Consider the following 20667-nt stretch of genomic DNA (forward strand, 5'->3'; position numbering starts at 1 on the left):
GCGCTGTTGTTGGGAGTGATTCAGTAGCAGCTCCTCCAGTCGGTGCTGTGGTTGGGAGTGATTCAGTAGCAGACCCTCCAGATGGTACAGTAACTGTATGAGTTGCAGGGGGAACTCCAGACGGAACAGTGACTGTATGAGTTGCAGGAGGAACTCCAGATGCCATAATCGCAGCTAGGGATGAAGACAACGCTGCACTAGCTAGACCTGCCGATCTTAAGGCCTCCGGGGGTGGTAGCTGGCTCAGGCCGGGTTTGGGAGCTGCTACCGCACCATGGAGTAGCATCCATGCTGCTGCTGCGAGTGGCAGGGCCTGCCTCCCAGTGTGCATCTTGTTCACAGAGCAACCACAGTAGGAGATAGGGGAAAGCAAGGAGAAAGGGAGGGCTCAGGGTTATGAGCAGCTATTCGATCAGCGAATGGTCTGAAGACATCCTGGAGGATCTAGGATAAGCACCAATTATGTACCCGACCTTGAGTTATGATGAGGTCTGTATGTCATCCAGCGAGCGTGCAGTATCGGGTCTCAGTGGAATGAGCACTCTGGTAAGCTTCCAGTTCTTGATTCCGGACGTCCTATTGGAACTTGTCGGAGCATTGCAACCACGGTCACTCTAGCTGACCATCATTCTGACGCTCGTGCCTATATTCAACGATATATATCGAGTTGAACGATAAATAACGTGGATGCGCTTCCAAAATTGGACGTGGTCGTCTCAAGGTATTATGGGGACACAAACCTTCGTGATCGACAGGGTAACCCTTTTAAAGAAAGATAATGAAGTCCGTCTCAAACAGATTGATTATCCTTCGAATAACAAGTACATGGACTCGACTTGACGTTCGGGCCGTTGGTATGTTTCCCTGGTTCAGTCGCAATGTTTCCAGAAACTGAACTGCTCACTTCTGTCCGGGATAGCTTTCCGGCGTCACATCTGGATCATCTCATCATCATCTTGCACCGAGCTGCCAGTACGGCGGTCAGTCGCGCAATTCAGAGAATAGCTATTCCCACGATTTCTTTTCCGCGCGTACTGGTGTGTACTTTGATCGTAGGTTGGCTTCCAGTCGTCCTTCCGTGACTCCCATCAATTTCCCTCTGCAATTGCTGCTGCATCTAGGGTGATTTTGTCGGGTGTAAGCACGCCGCCAGACGTCTTAATATTCAATTGAGACCGGCTTCAGTAGATGACCCATGGTTGACGCCAGCCAACATGAATTAATTTCGCTGCAGTGACGCATGCGAGACCGAGGGCATAGCAGCAAGTTGTAAAGACAATTAGACCCCAATACTCTCCATTGCAACGGCTGAGAATCTCGCCCGCAATTGGAATCCCGGTGAGAGTGCTAATCCAAAGTTCAGTCAGCCATCAAAGTGCCAAATGATACAATAAACAGGCACGAATGTAGTATGAGCTCACCCGAAGCTTACGATGGTATATGCCGTGGCGTAGTATCTCCCGTAATTCTCAATCTTGCAGAGTTGTCCAACGCAGACTGGCGTAAGACTGATATTGCTGCCACTGGCGAACCCAAATATCACGCAGTAAACAATCATTAAAGGAACGTTGCCGCCAGCAGGAAGCCAGAGACACGCGTTGCACACTAGGCAAAGAGCCACTGTGACAATCAGTGTGTTGAAGCGACCAAGGAAATCTGCGATGAATCCTGGGATCGCTCTTCCTAAGACCGAGCCCACGTTGAGGAAAGCTACCATTTGATATGACAATTTTGTAGAGACCCCGTGGGCTAGAGCATATGAAGAGATATAGCTGATCGGAACAAAGAGGCCCCATTCAATGAAGAAGATGCCTGCTGTTGTGAAAGCGAACTTGGCATCTCGAAAAATCCGAAAATCGGGGAGGACGTTCTCCTTGGAAGCCGGCTTCTTAGGCAGGCGCGGCTTCACCAGCAGGCAGGATCCGATTACCAAGATCAAACAAATCAAGGCAATAACACGGGTTGCCCACGCCCAGCCGATCTTGGGAAAGAGAGTCTCCAGGACCAGTGGGAAGACTATTCCCCCGACAGAGCCTCCAGTAGCCGCAAGACCAGTCGCAACGCCGCGTTTCTCGTTGAAGAAATGCCCGACTACGGATATCGCCGGCGTAAAAATGAGAGAGGCTCCCGTTCCTCCAGCGACTCCGATCACGAGCATGAAATGCCAGTATTTAGTGCAGAACCCTAGGGCAATCATCATCACCACGACTAGAACAGAGCCGGCAAGAACAAGAAATCGAGGCCCTTTCGCATCGAAGACCGGGCCGATTTGAACTCCGCCAAAGAAGGTCAGAAACGAGTAAACGCCAAATATCCAGCCCACGTTGCCAGGGCTGTATTCTTTCAGCTGATGATCTTGAAGATACGCCTGAAATGTGCCGATGGTGTTGACCAGACCTAGGGACGCGAAAAGTCCCATGAAACTTCCAAATACCACCAGCCATGCCTCTAAACCGCCTTCTGGATATGTGTTTCCCTCGGCATCGGTTGTAACCCGACTCACGGGAATCCGATATTCCGAGGTATCTGAAGGAATACCATTGATGCACTCTCCATAGCCTCCTTCTTGGAGCACTCTGTTTGCCTCGTGAGTCGAAGGTAGGCCATCTTGTGAATTATGCTGCGTCGATGACTCAAATTTTCCTGTCTCGCCCACTAAAGGATTTTCAGAAGCTGCATGAGGTACGGTCATTGACTGTTTCTCTGGATATGAGAGTGGTGATGTTTCCTGGGAGACTGGCTGGCTCTCCTCAGATGTGTGGTGATCTGTCTCCCCAACATTGGCGACGCCAGAGGTTTTGGTGTTTGTCAACATGTCAGGGTAGGTCTCAGGCCGACGTAGACAACGGTTAACCTTGTCCTCCTCTAACGTCCCACAGGCACAGTACCTTCCTCCTCGGTTTCGAGTGATTTGTGGACGAGAGGTGTATTTTCAGTGCGGGAGAGCATAGAAGGACACGAGCTATCTATCCAGTTGGGATTCAACAGTGGATGCAGGGATGCCTGATGGAAAGACTCCCGACAAAAATCGAGATCGCGAAAAGCTGGGGTTTGATCTGCTTAGCGCTCTAGGACTTATGCTCTAGCTTGGACTAAATCGTCAAGTGGAGGTTTCCGAGCAGTCGCTCACTGGCGGGAAGGCTCCTATTGGCGAAAATTTTGTGGCTCCAGTTGGCTTCGACCCTTTGGCCATAGCGAAGACTTGCATACGAGAAGATGCTAGACACAATCAGGAAGGTCAACTGAGAGCTTGGGAGCTTTGGCATGGCCGCATGAGTGGTTTGCCCACCAGACTGTACGTAAGTGAATCACCGTCCATATGGGATTCATGGCTTTGCTGACAGCTCGGCACAGGTGCAGGGCTTATCGGCAGGGCAAAGTGATCCAAGGAGGTCATAGATAGAATATTGGATATGGAAATTGCGGGTAAAGGGAGCAGATGAGGCTACTATGTTGCTGTGATTGCTAGAGTTCGGTTACATTTGTGTTGTATGGACAGGCAGACTGTGTCGGAGACTGCCGAAAGGTGGGACCTTCCTTTTTTCAACTCCCTGTGCTGTCGCATACCTTATCCGCTGCATGTCATCTCTTCAATACTGATTTCTGATAAAGAGAGAACTGGAGATGTGGGAAAGGAACGAAAAATTAAAAGAGGAACAAAAAAGGATACTAAGGTACCTGGGGAAAAAAGTTGGACTCGCGGGGAATCGAACCCCGGACCACCCCCATGCTAAGGGGGTATTATACCACTAAACCACAAGCCCGACTTGTTGAGAGTTCTGTCGACTTTTGATTATATATGACAAGACCCATTTCGAAGAGATATCTCAAGGCATTGAAACGTCAATGAACTATATCTTTTGGGATCTTCACCATTCCTGTGCCATTGCAGCGAGCTTGAAGCGAATCAGACATTGATATTGTCCTGGGCTACCTTATGCAGCCGTCATTAACTTTCAGTTCCCTGCAGCTTTGCAGGTGGCCACTTTCTATGTGTGATATTATGTGCTCAAGTTAGTCTCTCTCGACTTTCTTTAAGGCTTAAGGGGGTAGCTATATGGGTTTCTGGGCCAAGCATTGAGCTAGGTTACCAAGATAGTATGGCATAGTATGAATGTTGATAGAAGCCACCTTACCCTGTCAAGTGAGTAGTCGTACTTGATTAGCAATGTTAAGGCAATTCTACCTCTCGCTTGGTCATTGCAAGTCTCTGGAAGCGCCTGTAACCTTGTGGGTACTAGGGTTAACATCTTTATTATCGGACACCTCGTGTATGGAAAATGATAGGGCTTGCGCGGTATTCATGAAGCACAGTCATGGTTACTAGACCTCGGTAGGTAATGGTCTCCATGCTTATCTGTTGTTGGGAATGAGTGTACGGTACATGTTGCACTATCACCGAACCAAAATGCCTATAACTGTGCCCCTCATGTGAGACAACAGTCCATATATCTTCGATGCACTAGCCTGCCTGACCTTATTCCCAGTGTCACAGGTACCTTACTTTCATGTCGTCTCATCTTCGATCTGGCAACTAGGTATCATTTACGGTCACAATTCAGCTTCATAGACCCGGATTTGGTAACTGTCTGGTCATCATTTTGTCTATGATATACCCGTCTGTAGTGCCTATTATTGTCTAGTTTGTCGAGTCTTTTGGCCGTTGTAGTATTGACGAGCCCGCGTCGGTAAAATATAAAGTCACACAGGACGCACAGAGACCAAACCCCCTACACCATGTATGTAAACATTCCTTAAAGACTGGCTCTAGTCAGTACCCTGACTAACAGCGTTAATATCAGGTTAGAGCAAGGCTATGCCCTGCCGTGACACTCCCATACTTATAGTAAGAACCGGCGTTTCGGGTAGGATCACAGCACCTGTTTTACAGGGCAAAAGAAGCTTTTCGGGTGTCAACAATTGGGCTTGTGGTTTAGTGGTATAATACCCCCTTAGCATGGGGGTGGTCCGGGGTTCGATTCCCCGCGAGTCCAACTTTTTTTGCTCGTCCTCCAGGACCATATATACTTCCTGTTAAACCACACTAATTGAGTTGCATCCAGAATGGAGGACCAACCCATGACCCAATGTCTATTCCATGCCAACTGTGAGAGGTCAATAGTATCCCATTCCTTACGAGATCAACGTTAGCAACCAATCCTGAAGGTTCAATCATTTTGGCCCGAACCCTTGGGACTGATTCAAATTGAAGCCTGCTTCTTCAATTAGAATGGGATCTTGTGGTGTTTTGTTGCTTATTATCACATGGCCAGAATCGTTACCAGGCTTGACCCGATATACACCGTCGACCGAGTAAAGATAATAATTATGATATGTTGGCTGACTGAGCATCCAAGTATTTGTTATATGTATACATCTATGCGGATTTGACGACAATCCAGCATGTTTCTCGACTCCCGTGTCCTTTGACACCATATTCCTCGTGAAATATATAGGTGGGAAGATCTCCGATGCTATCATGCCTATGTAGCATCCCATTCCCCATCCGCTGGGACCCTTACCGTCATCAGTGGCAGGTACATCATATGGTAACTCACCGGTAACTTAATCCCCAGGATTCTATCTTCTCCTCTGGCGATTAACCGTCCTAAGACCGCTTTATAACCCTGAAAAGAAGAAGTTTTTGCGTGTCTGGACAAACAGATCCAGCACTACCGAGAGGGCATTCTCCAGTCTGTACACCGGCCAGCTGCCCTGCTTGGCTGAAATCGTTGCTAGTCATCGGTATACCAAGTGGCCGTTACACGCAAGCCTCTGATCCCTCAATCTGTATAAATAATTGATACTCCATAGTGCGAAGCATATCTCCGTTCTCAAGACTTAACCCTGCAAGACTGCAGTTCTAAACAATGCTAAACTAAACACCCATTATCTAGCAGCATCTAAACAGTGGGTAATCACTATATGCCAGTAAGAACAGGGCAATTGTCCTGAAAAACAAAGTATGCGGAATCAGGATGGTGTAGACATGTCTGATTGTGGATGAGGAGGCACTGCAGCCAGACTTGAATGATTCATCTATGGGGCGGGTTGACGAGACTCGTTTTGCGATTATGATGAACCGGACCGGGTGCCAGAGGAGAAGGATGAAGATGAATCAGCAGCATATGGTTGTAATCCACCAGCAATTGATGGTCATGACCCAGTCGAATGTTGCACTTTGCGGGATGAATGAATGTGTCTATGGTAGCACCGAGGTGGGAGGCTGGAAGGATATCCGGGGTAGTCTCGTCGACAGTTGCAGTATTGTTGTCCTGCTGATATTCTTTTCAGGCTACAGTGGTTGATTGGTGATCAGTACCGAGTGAGAAGGACCAAGGGCCAATTGATCATTTGAGCTCTTGCAGGAGATGGTCGTCGATTCGATGAGTATTCGCTCGAATAATCGTATCACCAGCACTGCTAATGCCTTACTTAAAAAGAAGTCCACTGATATTCACCATGATCCCCGGATATAGAGCCAAGCTAGGAGTGTGACATGTGTTTCTATATATCGCTTAAAAGACCATAAGAACGACCATCAGCACAGACATACTAATCATAGAAAATCCTGTGACCTATCGAAACTAGCCCTGATATACTCGGCCTGCGTAAGCATTTACCTTCTAAACCAAAGGTGCTTGAGCCCTAAGATGAGCGGTATGTAGACATGCACCCGGCCAAGCCTGTTGAATCTTGAAGAGTGGTGATGGCGTCCAGGTGGGCCCATTCTCAGCATTGTTCTGGTCGTGCTTGAATCATAAAAAACGAACAAAGAACACCCAATCTGACACAATGCAGTAGAGACTTTGGGCGTTTGAACCAAGGCAAAAAATGGACTCGCGGGGAATCGAACCCCGGACCACCCCCATGCTAAGGGGGTATTATACCACTAAACCACAAGCCCAATAGACGACACTCAATCAGTAGCTGAGAGTTACCATTCTATACCGTCCTTGGATGATATATATGACGAACACTGCCCAATATCCTTCACAACCTCATCCATCTGAGGACTTCAATGGTGACTTGAGAACACATTTTGTACTATCCAACATTTGAACTAACTCAACTTGCATAGGGCAGATTCCCAACCGATGAGCCGAAAGAATACCTAAATTTGTAGTAGTCCCAAGACATGACAGCCACAGCCAATTCGCAAAGTGAGGCCAATTATGTGTGATATTAGCCTTCTCGGCTTGTATAACCTCCCAGTAAAGGTGAAGATGGAGATGACAAAGATTTGAACATTTAGTTAGGTCATACAAGGTGGCATGTATCCTTCTGGAGTTTGAAAGCAAGTTCGCAAGTTCGCCTTGAGTCATAGAGCACAAATTCAAATTTTCTGGTATCTGTAGGGCTTGTGGTTTAGTGGTATAATACCCCCTTAGCATGGGGGTGGTCCGGGGTTCGATTCCCCGCGAGTCCAACTTTTTTGTTTTGCTGCCTCGGATCTTTTTGTGCCCCACATCGGAAGCAACGGGCAAGGTGCATATCCAGGAAGCAGTCAAAGCATCTAATGGTAGACTAGTTGATGACTGGCGCCGGCTCGTCCTAAACGGGCAGGTGGTTATCAAAACCCATATGAAACTCAAAAGAAGCAGTATTGAGTGGTTCGTTATTATTGCCACTACCAAAGTACCAAAAGTAGATATCTCGTCGTCAAGCATCGTTAGGAGACTGAATTACGCCACACAGGTCATTCAATCATTTGCAGTGTAATCTAATTTGTCTCTCTTATCGGAGAATTTCTGGCTACAGGGTTACATCGGCCCCCGAAACAAATGAACTCGGTTGTGACGACCAAGAGAGGCGGTCAGCTTGGTGTCTGAGCGATGAAAGTCTCTCCTATCTACCGGCAGTTGGGCCTGCTCAATGCGAAGAAGTTGTCTACCGGTAGACATTCCATATTATTGATATAGCCATTATAGAAGAGCAAGAAAATGTACATACGGAGTACTCCGAATGCAAGGTATCAGGTACCTGGTCACGGGGAGAAAGCTTGGCCTTCCAAGTAAGCTCAACACTACCTAGACTAGGTATCCTCTCCAAGATAATGACGCTCTCTCTTGCTTACGCAGATCGTCCCCGAAACAGGATCCATCTCCGTCGGGGGGTTCAGCAACACGAGCTCATCATCATTATTATTATTCAAATTATTGTCGATAGACTAGATAGCTACCACCATTGCCGTCATTACTATTACCCTCACCAATTGTAGTTTGCTCTCAGTGGGCCGCAGCTGGCTGGATTAAAAGCACCCAGCGAATCCATCAGCTTATCTATTTAGGTGCATATCAGGACCTGATTCAGTAGTGGGCTGCTTTGGCATCCTATCAAATAGCTAGGTATCAGTCATTATTACCTTTTATCACCATCTCCAGGCGAATTCCGTATCTTCCGAGATGCGTCTCCACACGAGCCTTGAGCTTGGACGCATTCAAGCTCTTCCCCGATGGCAAGCGTCGGCTTCCCCTCTTCTGCCAAATGAACAGAAACTCGTGATTCGTTACCTCTCTAGTCTTGAATACCTAGGTATGATTGTTGGTTGATAATCACGCATCCATGTCTTAACGTTCCAATCCCGTCGGTCTACACGCATTCTCGCCAATCTGAGAGAGGGGCCCCTGTTGAAGGCTGGAGTTCTGCAGCATTCGATTGTTCTCTGAGCTTTCCATGTCTCCCGTCTGCCTGGCGATACGCTAAAATCAGCTTGTGCTTCCCCTCTGTCGAACTTAGCGCGGCAGGCATGGCTGTCGTCATATAAATGCAGCCAGTCCTTCTCGGTGAAATTGGACTGGTCTTTTCATCCGTACCTGCAAGCCTCAGTTTCCCTTCTTTGATTTCCCCTTTGCTTTAGCCGGTCGAGATGTTGTTCGGCTCGGTGGTTTCGACTGCCGTCCTGGCTCTCTCTTTGTGCGTGGACAGTGCGTCTGCTGCGAAACATGGACGGTTCGGTCAGAAGGCTCGCGACTCGTTGACCAAACGGAGCTCGTCATCGTTGGTTACCCACAAGCTAGAGACGCGCTCAAGCCACAAGGACTTCCGGTTCCTGAACAAGGATACGAAGCGTATGTATTCTGTGTTGCCTGCGTCGGAATTGACGACCGTCTGATCTAAATACTGCCGCAGCCTATCTCGTGAAGAGTCTGCCCGATGTGAAGTTCGACATTGGTGAGATGTACTCCGGCTCAGTGCCCATCGACAAGGGCAACAAATCCAGAGAGCTTTTCTTCATCTTCCAGCCCACCATCGGTGATCCTGTGGACGAAGTTACCATCTGGCTCAACGGAGGGCCAGGCTGCAGCTCCTTGGAAGGATTCTTCCAGGAGAACGGCAGATTCACCTGGCAGCCAGGGACATTTGCCCCAGTTGAGAATCCTTACTCATGGGTCAACCTGACGAACATGCTGTGGTATGTCTTTCCTTTCTATGCCGTTGTGCAAGAGGTTACAAGTCAGGTTTCTGATGCGCGTCGACTGTGACAGGGTCGACCAGCCTGTCGGCACGGGTTTCGCCACCGGCACGCCGACTGCAACGTCGCAGGAGGAAACTGCGGAAGACTTTATCAAGTTCTTCAAGAACTTCCAAGAGATCTTCGGTATCAAAAACTTTAAGATCTATGTTACCGGAGAGAGTTATGCGGGCCGCTATGTTCCTTACATTTCCGCCGCAATGCTGGACCAGAATGACACGGAACATTATGACCTGAAAGGTGAGCCTCATTCTTGATTACCTGGTCAGGTATTGCTTGTCATATACTGACCATATCTCCCTCAATACAGGTGCCCTCGTGTATGATCCATGCATCGGCCAGTTCGACTACGTGCAAGAAGAAGTGCCTGCAGTGCCCTTCGTTCAGCAGAACGCCAACCTGTTCAACTTCAATGCAAGCTTCATGGCCGAGCTGGAAACGCTTCACAAGTCATGTGGCTACCAGGACTACATCGATGAATACCTGGTGTTCCCTCCCTCGGGTGTCCAGCCTCCCAAGATGTTCAACTACACGAGCGATGCGGAATGTGACGTTTTTGATATGATCAATGCCGCAGCCTTGACTGTCAACCCCTGCTTCGACATCTACGAGATCAACCTGATGTGCCCTCTTGCATGGGATGTTCTTGCCTTCCCTACCGAACTCGTCTACCAGCCCGCCGGCGCCACGGTCTACTTTGATCGTGAAGACGTCAAGCGTGCCCTGCACGCCCCGAGCATCAAGTGGGCCGAGTGTTCGAACCAGTCCGTCTTTGTGGGTGGCTCTGGTGGCCCCGAGCAAGAGGGTGACTTCTCGGCCAATCCCATCGAGCATGTCCTCCCGCAGGTGATCGAGGCGACAAACCGTGTGCTTGTCAGCAACGGTGACTATGACATGATCATTCTGACCAACGGTACCTTGCTCTCCATCCAGAACATGACCTGGCATGGCCAGCTGGGCTTCCAGTCGGCCCCCAGCACTCCGATCACGGTCACTCTGCCCGACTTGCAGTACGCCGACGTCTACGCTGAGAACCACATGGCCGGAGTGGACGGTGCCCAGGGTGTCATGGGTGTCCAGCACTATGAGCGCGGATTGATGTGGGCAGAGACCTACCAGAGCGGGCACATGCAGCCCCAGTACCAGCCACGGGTGACGTACCGTCACCTGCAGTGGTTGCTGGGCCACATTGAGTCTCTGTGATTGTCTGTATATATGTGTATATGATGAAGAATATATAAGGGACAGATAATGGCCTCGGTCGTTTTGGCCGACGTAAATAGCAGTGATTGTTGAAATAGTACGCTATACTCTGCGAGGAAAATCTATCCTGTGACCTGAATTATGCCAGGAATACATTCCCTGATTGGGTTTCACTCAAGTCAACCAGTTTAACTTTTACTCGATGGCCGATATCAAACTTTTACCTGTCCGCCTTTAGTCTTACTAAAAGCGCCCAACTCCACCACGTTCCTTCCCCCATAGTCCACAAATGTGATCAAGGGACGCCACACACTTAACTATGTCTATATCATGTCGAGAATCTACTCCATACAAAGTTTCGAAGCATGGATAAGATACGACCACCTATGGTGTGTATGTGCCTCGTGAGATACGCTAGCCGAGGTAGATTACCAGTTGGCTTGGAACAACCCACTCACGTATCCTCTGCTGAATATGGACCCTCAGTAGTGCCCGTCTGCGTCTTGTACATACATGCTATGGAGTAGATCTTTTGTCCATGCACGCAGGTAGCCTATTCAGGAAACAAGGTACGTGATCCCAAACTATCTAGGTTGAGCCTAGTGTTTAGTAAGAGGGAGTCTCCGCAATTGTAGGAGACCTGTACGGAGTAGTATTATTATCCTGCAGTAGTCAGTCCATAGTCTTGCTAGTCAGTTAGCAGACTGGGCGATCCAATGGCTGGCCTGTTAGGCTGTTGCTGATGAGATTACTTAGGGAAGACATGCAGTCTGAATTATTTCCCGAGCTGACTGTCGCACTCAAAGCCTAATCTGTCCTTGAGTCCTGGGAAGAAGTAAAAAAGAGGAAAAAAAGAGTGAAGTGAGAGCTGATTGGTAGTAACAGCGACAAGGTGATATTGGCGGTTGGATGCGAATAAGACGCATGCGGAATGGATTAATTGATTTGCATTTGCCCCAGCAGACGCCAAGATCCTAGAGACGATCGATACCGAATATGGGCAGAATTTCCTTCACGCTACCTTGGTCTATCGAACCGTCGACTGGCGGCTACAGGGATGCGTATTGTTGGGTAATATGAACAACATTAGCGCTGCATATTGAATCTTCAATTATCTGTAAATCTTGATAAGATCAGGCGCATGAAGAAAAGGTAAAAGTCCTGGTCTATATCCCTGTTACGAACTTACGATATAATAATGTATCGTAAACGAGTAAAGGTAAGGTACCGAGTACACTACTGTAACCACCCTGGTAATATTCTAGGTTGTAGGCCATTGGTAAGGTACCATACCAATTCATTCCTAAGGTACCTTCCCATAGAGTGGGGATGCGGCAAACCTTGTCCAAGCCGGGATTAGCGCGGAAAAGAGAGTTGCCAATGACGTAGATTATCCACAGACACTTCAGCACGTGGACCTCAATAATCAGTATCGAGACTTCTGCGCGATCCATGGCCATGGATTAACCCAATACTCTGAACTCTGCCTCAGATGGAACAGATGGATACTGATTGAAAATATTGGCGTAGGATGGCAAAAGGAAAGACAAAAGAATGCAGAAAGTAAAGCACAATAAGAACAAGGCACAAGACCGCCGACTACAAAGTACTGCAAGTTTTTTTGACAGTGGACTGATTGGTGGGGGCGGTCAGAGCCAGTTACTTTGATATCAACTATGTACCTGTGCCACTGCCGAGAGGACCGGCTTTGTACTCTCACTGCATTTCTCCTCGGATAAATGAACACTCGACGGCTCGGGATCGGGAGAGGAGGCTTCGTGTCACCCATCTTTCTTCCTTGCTTGATATGCAGTCGTTCCTGACGAGGATAGTCCTGTATGCTCTGTTATCTAACCCTGCAGGAGAAGATGATATGCGTGCTTCTCAGGCTGCTCCAGATCTCATTTGGGGCTTCAGGAGGTTGTTACTTGTTTGTGCAAGGCTGGCACTTGACAGGGTAGAACGACGCCACTGGGATCAGACTAGTCCATTAAAGGATTAGGTAGTTGAAACTTCCCGTCAACAGCCCGAGGCAAGCCACTCCTTTCAGCCAGACCGTCGTTCCACCGCTTTCCACAGCCGGTTAAGGAAAAGAAAAAGGAACCCGCTGCCCCACACCCTCACGAAGGCGCAGCCACTGAGAGCTTGGATACCGTCGCTTTGGGCTGGTGCGTTATCGTAAGGTATCCTACCTACCACCTGGCTACGGAGATTTATTTCATTTTAGTCTAAATAGTGACATATACAGCAGCTGTCTATCTTGCTCCGATGTATTTTTTGTTTAAAGATAGGCTGGAATAGTCTGAGTGTAGGTAGCATGATTCTGAAAAAAAAATCTATCTCTTGAGATAGAGAGGCAGGCTCCTTGGCCATGGTGCGACGTATGAACCTTATAGGTAATATTACGAGATTAAACCACAGTAGGTAATAATCTAACCATGTTCAGACCCATCAGACCCATCAGACCCATCGAGAGATAGCCTCCCGTCTGTCTGTTGCAACCTACCAGAGGACAGTATTGCGAAACGCTCAATCAAAATGCATCCTGCTCATTATCATTATTGCATTTTCTTTCTTCTGATTGGATTGTTGGATTCGAGACCATCGGTTTTATCCCCTTGAGGCTTTGTTTCCCCGTCTTTCCTGGATTGTCCGATTTACCAGCAGACATCTCCCAGTTGCCTCTATGGACCCCCGTATATAGATACTGGATTGCCCACCATCTGCGACGACATTGTTTCTCTCTCTCCAACTTCTGCAGTTTTGCTTTCCTTCCAACCTCCCCCTCATTCGTCTACCCCCTCACGAGCAATCAAGGTGATAGCTGATTCTTACAGCTTCTCTCGGTTGACTCTTGCCCAGCTCAACTTATCGACCCCACATTTCCCTTAGGACTGTGGTTGAGTTACATTCACAAGCTGTCCAATCCCACTCTGTGAGACGGTCTTTTCTAAGATTGTCGAGTCTCAGTATCTACTTTTGGTTCATATATCACACCTCACATCCTACTGCGAATTCTTACGCCTGTGACAAACAGCATATTGGCCTTTCAGCTGTACGGCGTAGGATCAGCAGCGACAGCAGCAGCAACAATAACCACCCACGAAATCTCGTCTATACGCCCTCAGTGCCGTTTTCGATCGACTATCACATATCGTTGTCCCTTGCGACTGGCCTCTGAGGATTTCCTCCCGAAGTAGAGCCCGTGGACGAATATTCTCGTGTTCGACCGCCATTGCGCCTTTTGCTGGCCCTGAGCGACAAAACCGCTGATTCCACCCTTATTGACCTTGCCCGTCTACCGAACAGAACCGTGACCGGTCGCTTTCCCAGTTGCGCCAATAACGAAAGTCGAAGAGACAGTAGATCTAGGTCTGAGTGACGGAAATTCGACCCTCGAACCGGACTATTTCCTGCACACACCAATCCCAATCGTCCCATAGTAGCATCGCAGACCCCGTCCGCCGTCATGCCATTTTTCAACCCGTTCCTGAAACACGACAAAACCACCTTCCACGGTGTCGTCATTCCTATTAGCAGTGCCCCATCGCATGCGCGCCCAGAAAGCCCAGCCCTGGAAACGAAGGGCAGTCCAAATGTGAAAGCTGATGAGCACAGCCTGGACAAGGCTCCTTCTCAGGAGAATGGCTCTGCCGCTTCCATTCCTGAGCGCAGCCATCTGACCATTGAAGCTCTCCGTGCTGAGATCGAGTCTGATGTTGCTGCTTCGGGGCATAATACCGCTTATGACCGTATGTTCTTGTTGTCCGCGACTATTGAGACTTGGATGCTTCTGTTTGTCCAGTTCCTCGGCCTTTATCTTCAGACCGGGTCCACTGTTTCTGGTTCAGGAATTGATCTAATGTTGGTGTGTTCTAGGCAAATCAAAGGTCATTAACCGAGCAATTCAGGATATCGGCATGGGTCGTTATCAATGGGAATTGTTCTGTCTCTGTGGGTTCGGTTGGTTGGCAGACAAGTAAGTTAGATGCTCTCGTTTTTAATATGATTATCTGTCGCTAATTGGTCTCGCAGCCTTTGGCTACAGGTAAGAATTTGTCAACGCCGGTGTATAAAACCCCAGACACTGATCAGATTAGGGAGTTGCCCTTACATTAACACCGGTCGCGTCTGAGTTCGGCATTTCTTCCACTCAGGTTCGTTTCACAACCTGCGCCGTGTTCGTGGGGCTTTGCCTGGGTGCGTCCTTCTGGGGTATTGCATCAGATATCATTGGACGTCGACCAGCCTTTAACCTGACCCTCTTTATTTGCGGTGTTTTTGGTTTGGCCACCGCTGGTAGTCCCACATGGATCGGGTATGTTTCTTCGATATTTTCTGTCCACAGTTCGGGTCGGAGCTTGCGGCTAATATACCTCGAATTAAGTGTCTGTGCTTTGTTCGCCTGCCTGGGCCTCGGTGTCGGCGGTAATCTGCCAGTTGATGGAGCTCTTTTCTTGGAATTCCTGCCTTTTGCTTCCGGAAATCTCTTGACCATGCTGAGTGTATGGTGGCCTGTTGGTCAGCTTATCGCTAGGTTGGTGTGACCCGAACCATCGAGTTATGTGAACTTGCATCAATTAACAACCCGCTAGTCTTATCGCCTGGGGTTTTATCCCGACTTATAGCTGCGCGGATGGCCTGCCCTCCTGCAACGCAGTCGGTGACGGAGTCGCCTGCTGCGGGAAAGACAACAACATGGGCTGGAGATACTTCGTGCTCACCATGGGCGCCCTGACCATTGCCATGTTTATCTGCCGCTTCTTCCTGTTCCATCTCTACGAGTCCCCCAAGTTCTTGCTCGCCCGTGGTCGCCAGGATGAAGCCGTTGCTGCAGTTCACGGGATTGCCTACAAGAACAAGGCCAAGACCTGGCTCACCGTGGACATTCTCAATGAAATCGGCGGTTACCCTGAGGAGAACGTCCCGCAATCGCTCAGCAACAAGGAAATCGTCGAGAGATACCTGTCCAAGTTCTCTCTGCAGCGCGTCCGCCCCCTGTTCGCGACTAAGAAGCTCGGCTTCACCAGTAGGGCCCCCCTTTGCTCTCGGAGTCTACATAAACCTTGGCTAACGTGACTCCCAACAGCGGTCATCCTCTGGTTCTGCTGGACCACTATCGGAATGGGCTACCCGCTCTTCAACGCCTTCCTGCCCCAATACATCAAGAACGCCGGCGGCTCCACCGAGGCCTCCACCTACACCACCTACCGCAACTACGCCATCACCTCCATCGTCGGCATCCCGGGCTCCGTCCTGGCCTGCTACACCGTCGACATCAAGTACGTCGGCCGCAAGGGCACAATGGTCATCTCGACCCTCATCACCGGCATCCTCCTCTTCTGCTTCACCGCCTCCACCAGCTCCAACGTCCAGCTCGTCTGCACCTGCCTCGAGGCCTTCTTCCAGAACATCATGTACGGCGTCCTCTACGCCTACACCCCGGAGGTCTTCCCCGCCCCCAACCGCGGAACCGGAACGGGTATCTCGAGCTGTCTGAACCGCATCGCGGGCCTCTGTGCGCCCCTCGTCGCCGTCTACGGCGGGGGCTCGAACCCCAACTCGCCCATCTACGCCGCTGGAGGACTCATTCTCGCGTCTTTTGTCGCCATGTGCTGTCTTCCTATCGAGACGATGGGGAAGCAATCGCTGTAAAGCGGTTTCTTTCTTCCTTGAGGAGTGTGATATGTAATACCCTGACCAGAGCATGGGGTTTGAAAAATGAAAAATCAGACATACTCGAAGCATGAAAGAAAAAGAAACCAAAAAGAAAAAAAAAAGGAGACTACATCCGCCGGGGTTTTCTCCGGACGATGTATGCAATACTTCCATGACGATGCCATGCTTGATGAGGTGGGCTTGGACATGTATACCCTGCTGTTTTGTTTATTCCGACGAGTTTCCTTCCCCGTGGGTACAAGTGCTTCGTCTCTCTGTATTTAGCGGATGCGTGTTCAATGTATATATCACCAAGTGATAAATATAAATAAAAATATGGATATATTCATGACTGTTAACGTCGTAATCAGCATTATTCCCTCCGCATATATGATATATCTATATGTCTCTTTACATTCTACCTCTGTACACTTGCGTAGAACGGGCAGCTACAAAGCAATCAAGTAAGCACCCAAGCCCATATCCACCGGTCGATGGTGTAGGGAAAAGATCGCAATAAACCGGGATCAACCCAGTGAGCCATGAGGTATTTGTTATCCATGATTCTCCTATGCATGAGTGAGACAGAAAGAAAGGGTAAAAAAAAAGAAGTAAAGAACAGCCAGCCAGCGGACGGTACATGTATACTCCAGTCCAACGCAAACAGATCAAACAGAGGGGACTATCATAAATCCATAGCAGATGCAAAGTCATGACCCTGGCGCAAACCATAAGCCAGAGCGATATGTAAACTATGCGGAACCCATTACTCCCATCGTAACGTATATGTCGGGGACACATCGTAACGGCGAGAAGGCATTAGACGGGATTCAGTTGAAGGGAAAAAAAGAAAGGGAAGACGGCTTAGACGACAGCCTGACCCTGTTGCCGTCTGCCTCTCTTTTCTAACAAAGTCGCATTGCTGAGGCTCAGCTCGAACGGTTGCCGCGAGTTCCGGCCGATACTCTGCTTTGCGGCTGCCGCAACGTTCGCGCTATGTGTGCCATAACCCTGCTGCTGCCGAGACTGATTCGACTGTCTAGCTTGAGCAGCGTGACTGGGGGCTCCCAAGTTCGTTGACCGTAATTTGGCTTCCATAGCTGCAACATCTCCCGCGTGCTGAGAGGCTTTGGGAATCTTCGCCGGAGGATATGCGTCGTTCTGGATGCGTCGTAATGTGATGTCGTCCTCTTCGTCGTCGTAGTCCTCGTTCAAGGGGTTAAGAGCCGACTGGAACCCGGTGGTCGGATTGGCACCCCGATATCCTTGTCGGAAATTCTTGCGTCGTTTACCTTCCTCTTCCTGCCGATGTACCGCGTAACCGACATCGAACACCTCACGCAGGTTGATCGCACCAGGGGACCGGAAATCCATGGGACGATCCAAACCGGCGGAAGCGGGACCCAGTAACCGGGCACTTACAGGCGCGTAGGGTGCCTGATCGGCTGCTTGCGCATCCAGGGGCTGCTGCTTGACTTGACGACTAGCGAGTGGTGTGGCAAGCGGGGGCGCATCATCGGCTGCTTCGGTCGCTTCATCTGTCTGACGGATCCACGGATGAGCGAGGAACTCCTTGATACTATACCGCTTCTCGGGGKCGACGGTCAGAAGATGCGAGATGAGATCCTGAGCCGATTTGGAGATGTCATCCCACCATGGCGACAAGAAGGTGTACTGGCCCCGCGCAACCTTCTCGGTGAGAACCTGGATGCTTTCGTCGTAGAACGGAGGAAAACCACACAGAAGAGTGTAGAGCACACAGCCAAGGGCCCACATGTCGACGCTCTTGGAATACCGTTCGTCCTTGACGATCTCCGGCGCCGTGTAGCCGACGGTGCCACAGGGGGTCATAGTCTGACTATCCCAGATGACTTTGGACAAACCAAAGTCGGCAATTTTGATCGTGCCTATCCCACCGGATCCAACGCCGGGAATGAATTCGCCTTCATCCACCTTCTCCTCATCTCCAGGCTGGACAGGCCTTGGGTTCTTACTCGGCACGAAGGGTATGGGGTAGAACAGGAGGTTTTCTGGCTTGATATCACTAGAGAAAGACATGATCAGTTACTCGCTGTGACAAAAGAAAGATCACAATTTGAGGAAACGTACCGGTGAACAACACCTGAAGTCTCATGAAGATACTCGATGGCTTTGGCAACCTGGACGATGACGTGACGGCTGAGGTCTTCACTGAAATAGGTCAAGCGCACAATCTGATGGAACAGTTCGCCCCCTGGACACAGTTCCAGAACGATATAATAGTACTGGCGGGATTCGGAGAATTCGATCAGTTTGACAATATTCGGGTGATCGAGTTGTCGCATGATCTGGACCTCCTTCAAAATGTTCGCGCGCTGCAGCAAAAAATTAGCATATCCCGCTACCAATCGTTCCGAGGTTGGGAGGTCAAAGGACGGAAGGTGTAAAGAAAAGAGGCGATGGTAAGGAAAAGGAAAGGTGCCGGGAGTAGGATTTGAGAAAGGGGATGGGAATTTGAAGGTGTGGATTGCGCACCTCCGCAGCTTTTGGCTTCTTCCTGAAATCCGGATGAAGGTGGGCGTCATGCTAAGAGAAGAAGAGAGATTGGCGAGATGTCTTTTGAATAGAGCGATGAACCATAGCAAAGCGCAAACGCAAGAAACAAGAAATAACAGAAAAGCAAGCACACACTAGAACAAAGAAAAAAGTTTCAGGGCCGACTCCCTACCTGATGGCTGTTCATTTCGAATTTCCGCACCACTTTGATGGCAACCTCATCATGCTCGCCCGTGGTGTCCTTTGCACGGTAAACGTTGCTAAAGGCACCGTCGCCCATCTTCTCCAGTAAGATATATCGCTCGAGACCAGGGTATTTAGGCATTTTTGACCTGCTACTCCGTTCCTCTGCGACAATCTGTTCAATCTCGGCAGTTCTGGGTTGCTTGTTTTCGGGAGTCTTTTGAGGCTGAGACTGCGGGGGTTCTGATTGTTGCTGATGAGTGTGCGCATGGCCCATTTTGCTATCGATGGCATCGAGATTTCCAGCAGCAGGAGGATATGAGCCCTGTGGTTGACGTTGTTGTTCTGCGTGAACAGGGGAAACGTCGGTGGTGGGTTCGGCGTGGGGAGTGACAAGGCGAGCCTGCTTGCCATGACGTATGAAATTTTTGAGATTCTGAATGGTACTCATGGTGGCGGATGGGAATTGGAAGAATGGGCGAAAGGTAAGGGACAAGAAGGGGAGGAAGAGAGGAAAAGAGAGAGGAAATGGGAAGAGGAAGAGGAAGAGGTAAGGAGAAAGATGAGAGTTAGGATAGGACAAGGTAAGGCTGGAGCCGATGACGATGACGATGATGATGATGATAAATAGTCGTTTTGCTCTCTTGGTCTCTGGTTAGTGTTTACCCCGCCACAATGGGAATTTTTTTCGAGTCGGATAGATTCGAGGAAGTGGATCGAAGAGAAACACCACCAGGAACACTGATTGAAGATAAAAGAAGACTCGATAATCAAGAACGAAATAGAACCACCGAGAGAAGTGAGTTGTTGAGAGAGTAAGACTTGCAAGGTCAAAAATATGGGAGTGGGAAAGGGGGAGAAAAGGCAAAGTTTGGGACGGTGACGCTAGGTAATAAGGTATTGATATGAATGTGAATTTACCAAGAGACTACCTTTGTTATCACTCTAGTTTCTCTCTAAATATCTGGATAGATAATAAGGCAGTTATTCTGTAGCTAACTAGGGGGTAGTTGTCTAGAGATCATTATGTGACATAAAGGTGGGGTGTTGAAGGGAACTGGACAGCATCACCTTATGAAGTCAGTGGGGTCTGGGGATTCTTGGGAATTGGGAATTTGGGCATTGCATTTGGGGGATCGGAAAATCATCGTCATCATCGTCATCATGAGTTCCTCTTGCATGCATTATATTGATTGCTCTATGTCTGTCTTTGCAGAGTCAAAAAAGAGGCGTCGTATGACGTCGAAGGATCTTCGGCCGATGTCATGGCTTCACAACAACTACTACGACTAGGAGTAGCATCCATCGGCTATTATTACTGCAGCTAGTCATTTCTAGAGGTAATGAGTGTCATCACCAATAGACGTCTTCTATCCATTATTTATCGATCTATCTATCCGAAGCTTTCTCTCAGAGCCGCCATTTGTTGCTTCAACAAACCAGAAGGTTAAAGAAACATTGACGGTTCGGTTCAAGAGGCTGAAACTCTTGATACTACACTCTTGCTTCAGGTAGTTTAGGACCGTTCTACCTCTCTAGTACCTAGACTAGTTGTTATAGTTGTTATGGTTGATATCAAACCTATTAGCAGTGGAGTTCTCATCGTCATTAAT

At 49.0% G+C, this 20667-nt stretch overlaps 4 protein-coding genes and 4 non-coding genes across 8 annotated transcripts; 4 read left to right on the top strand and 4 right to left on the bottom strand.

Annotated features, from left to right (window-relative positions):
* Positions 1–1181: 1181 nt before the first annotated feature.
* Aspvir_001334 (MCT family MFS transporter) lies at positions 1182–2815 on the bottom strand (the record flags this gene model as incomplete). The annotated part of the gene is made up of 2 exons (XM_043266460.1): positions 1182–1347; positions 1422–2815. 2 exons carry the CDS (start codon positions 2813–2815, stop codon positions 1182–1184), a joined length of 1560 nt encoding a protein of 519 aa, XP_043122395.1.
* Positions 2816–3692: 877 nt separating this feature from the next.
* Aspvir_001335 lies at positions 3693–3764 on the bottom strand. The gene has a single exon. It is a non-coding gene; the product is annotated as a tRNA-Ala (tRNA).
* Positions 3765–4922: 1158 nt separating this feature from the next.
* Aspvir_001336 lies at positions 4923–4994 on the top strand. The gene has a single exon. It is a non-coding gene; the product is annotated as a tRNA-Ala (tRNA).
* Positions 4995–6835: 1841 nt separating this feature from the next.
* On the bottom strand, positions 6836–6907 carry Aspvir_001337. The gene has a single exon. It is a non-coding gene; the product is annotated as a tRNA-Ala (tRNA).
* Positions 6908–7357: 450 nt separating this feature from the next.
* On the top strand, positions 7358–7429 carry Aspvir_001338. Its single transcript has one exon. It is a non-coding gene; the product is annotated as a tRNA-Ala (tRNA).
* Positions 7430–8869: 1440 nt separating this feature from the next.
* sxa2 (putative pheromone processing carboxypeptidase (Sxa2)) lies at positions 8870–10678 on the top strand (the record flags this gene model as incomplete). Its single annotated transcript, XM_043266461.1, has 4 exons — positions 8870–9071; positions 9133–9415; positions 9489–9715; positions 9786–10678. The coding sequence occupies 4 exons, from the start codon at positions 8870–8872 to the stop codon at positions 10676–10678; spliced, it is 1605 nt and encodes a 534-aa protein (XP_043122396.1).
* A 3469-nt stretch (positions 10679–14147) lies between these two features.
* Aspvir_001340 (putative sugar transporter) lies at positions 14148–16333 on the top strand (the record flags this gene model as incomplete). Its single annotated transcript, XM_043266462.1, has 7 exons — positions 14148–14430; positions 14558–14657; positions 14714–14726; positions 14779–14996; positions 15066–15215; positions 15274–15707; positions 15768–16333. The coding sequence occupies 7 exons, from the start codon at positions 14148–14150 to the stop codon at positions 16331–16333; spliced, it is 1764 nt and encodes a 587-aa protein (XP_043122397.1).
* Positions 16334–17200: 867 nt separating this feature from the next.
* Aspvir_001341 (serine/threonine-protein kinase) lies at positions 17201–19505 on the bottom strand (the record flags this gene model as incomplete). The annotated part of the gene is made up of 3 exons (XM_043266463.1): positions 17201–18380; positions 18446–18690; positions 19044–19505. The coding sequence occupies 3 exons, from the start codon at positions 19503–19505 to the stop codon at positions 17201–17203; spliced, it is 1887 nt and encodes a 628-aa protein (XP_043122398.1).
* Positions 19506–20667: the final 1162 nt, after the last annotated feature.

This window comes from Aspergillus viridinutans (genome assembly GCF_018404265.1).
Source record: "Aspergillus viridinutans IFM 47045 DNA, scaffold_1, whole genome shotgun sequence".
Classification (NCBI taxonomy): domain Eukaryota; kingdom Fungi; phylum Ascomycota; class Eurotiomycetes; order Eurotiales; family Aspergillaceae; genus Aspergillus; species Aspergillus viridinutans.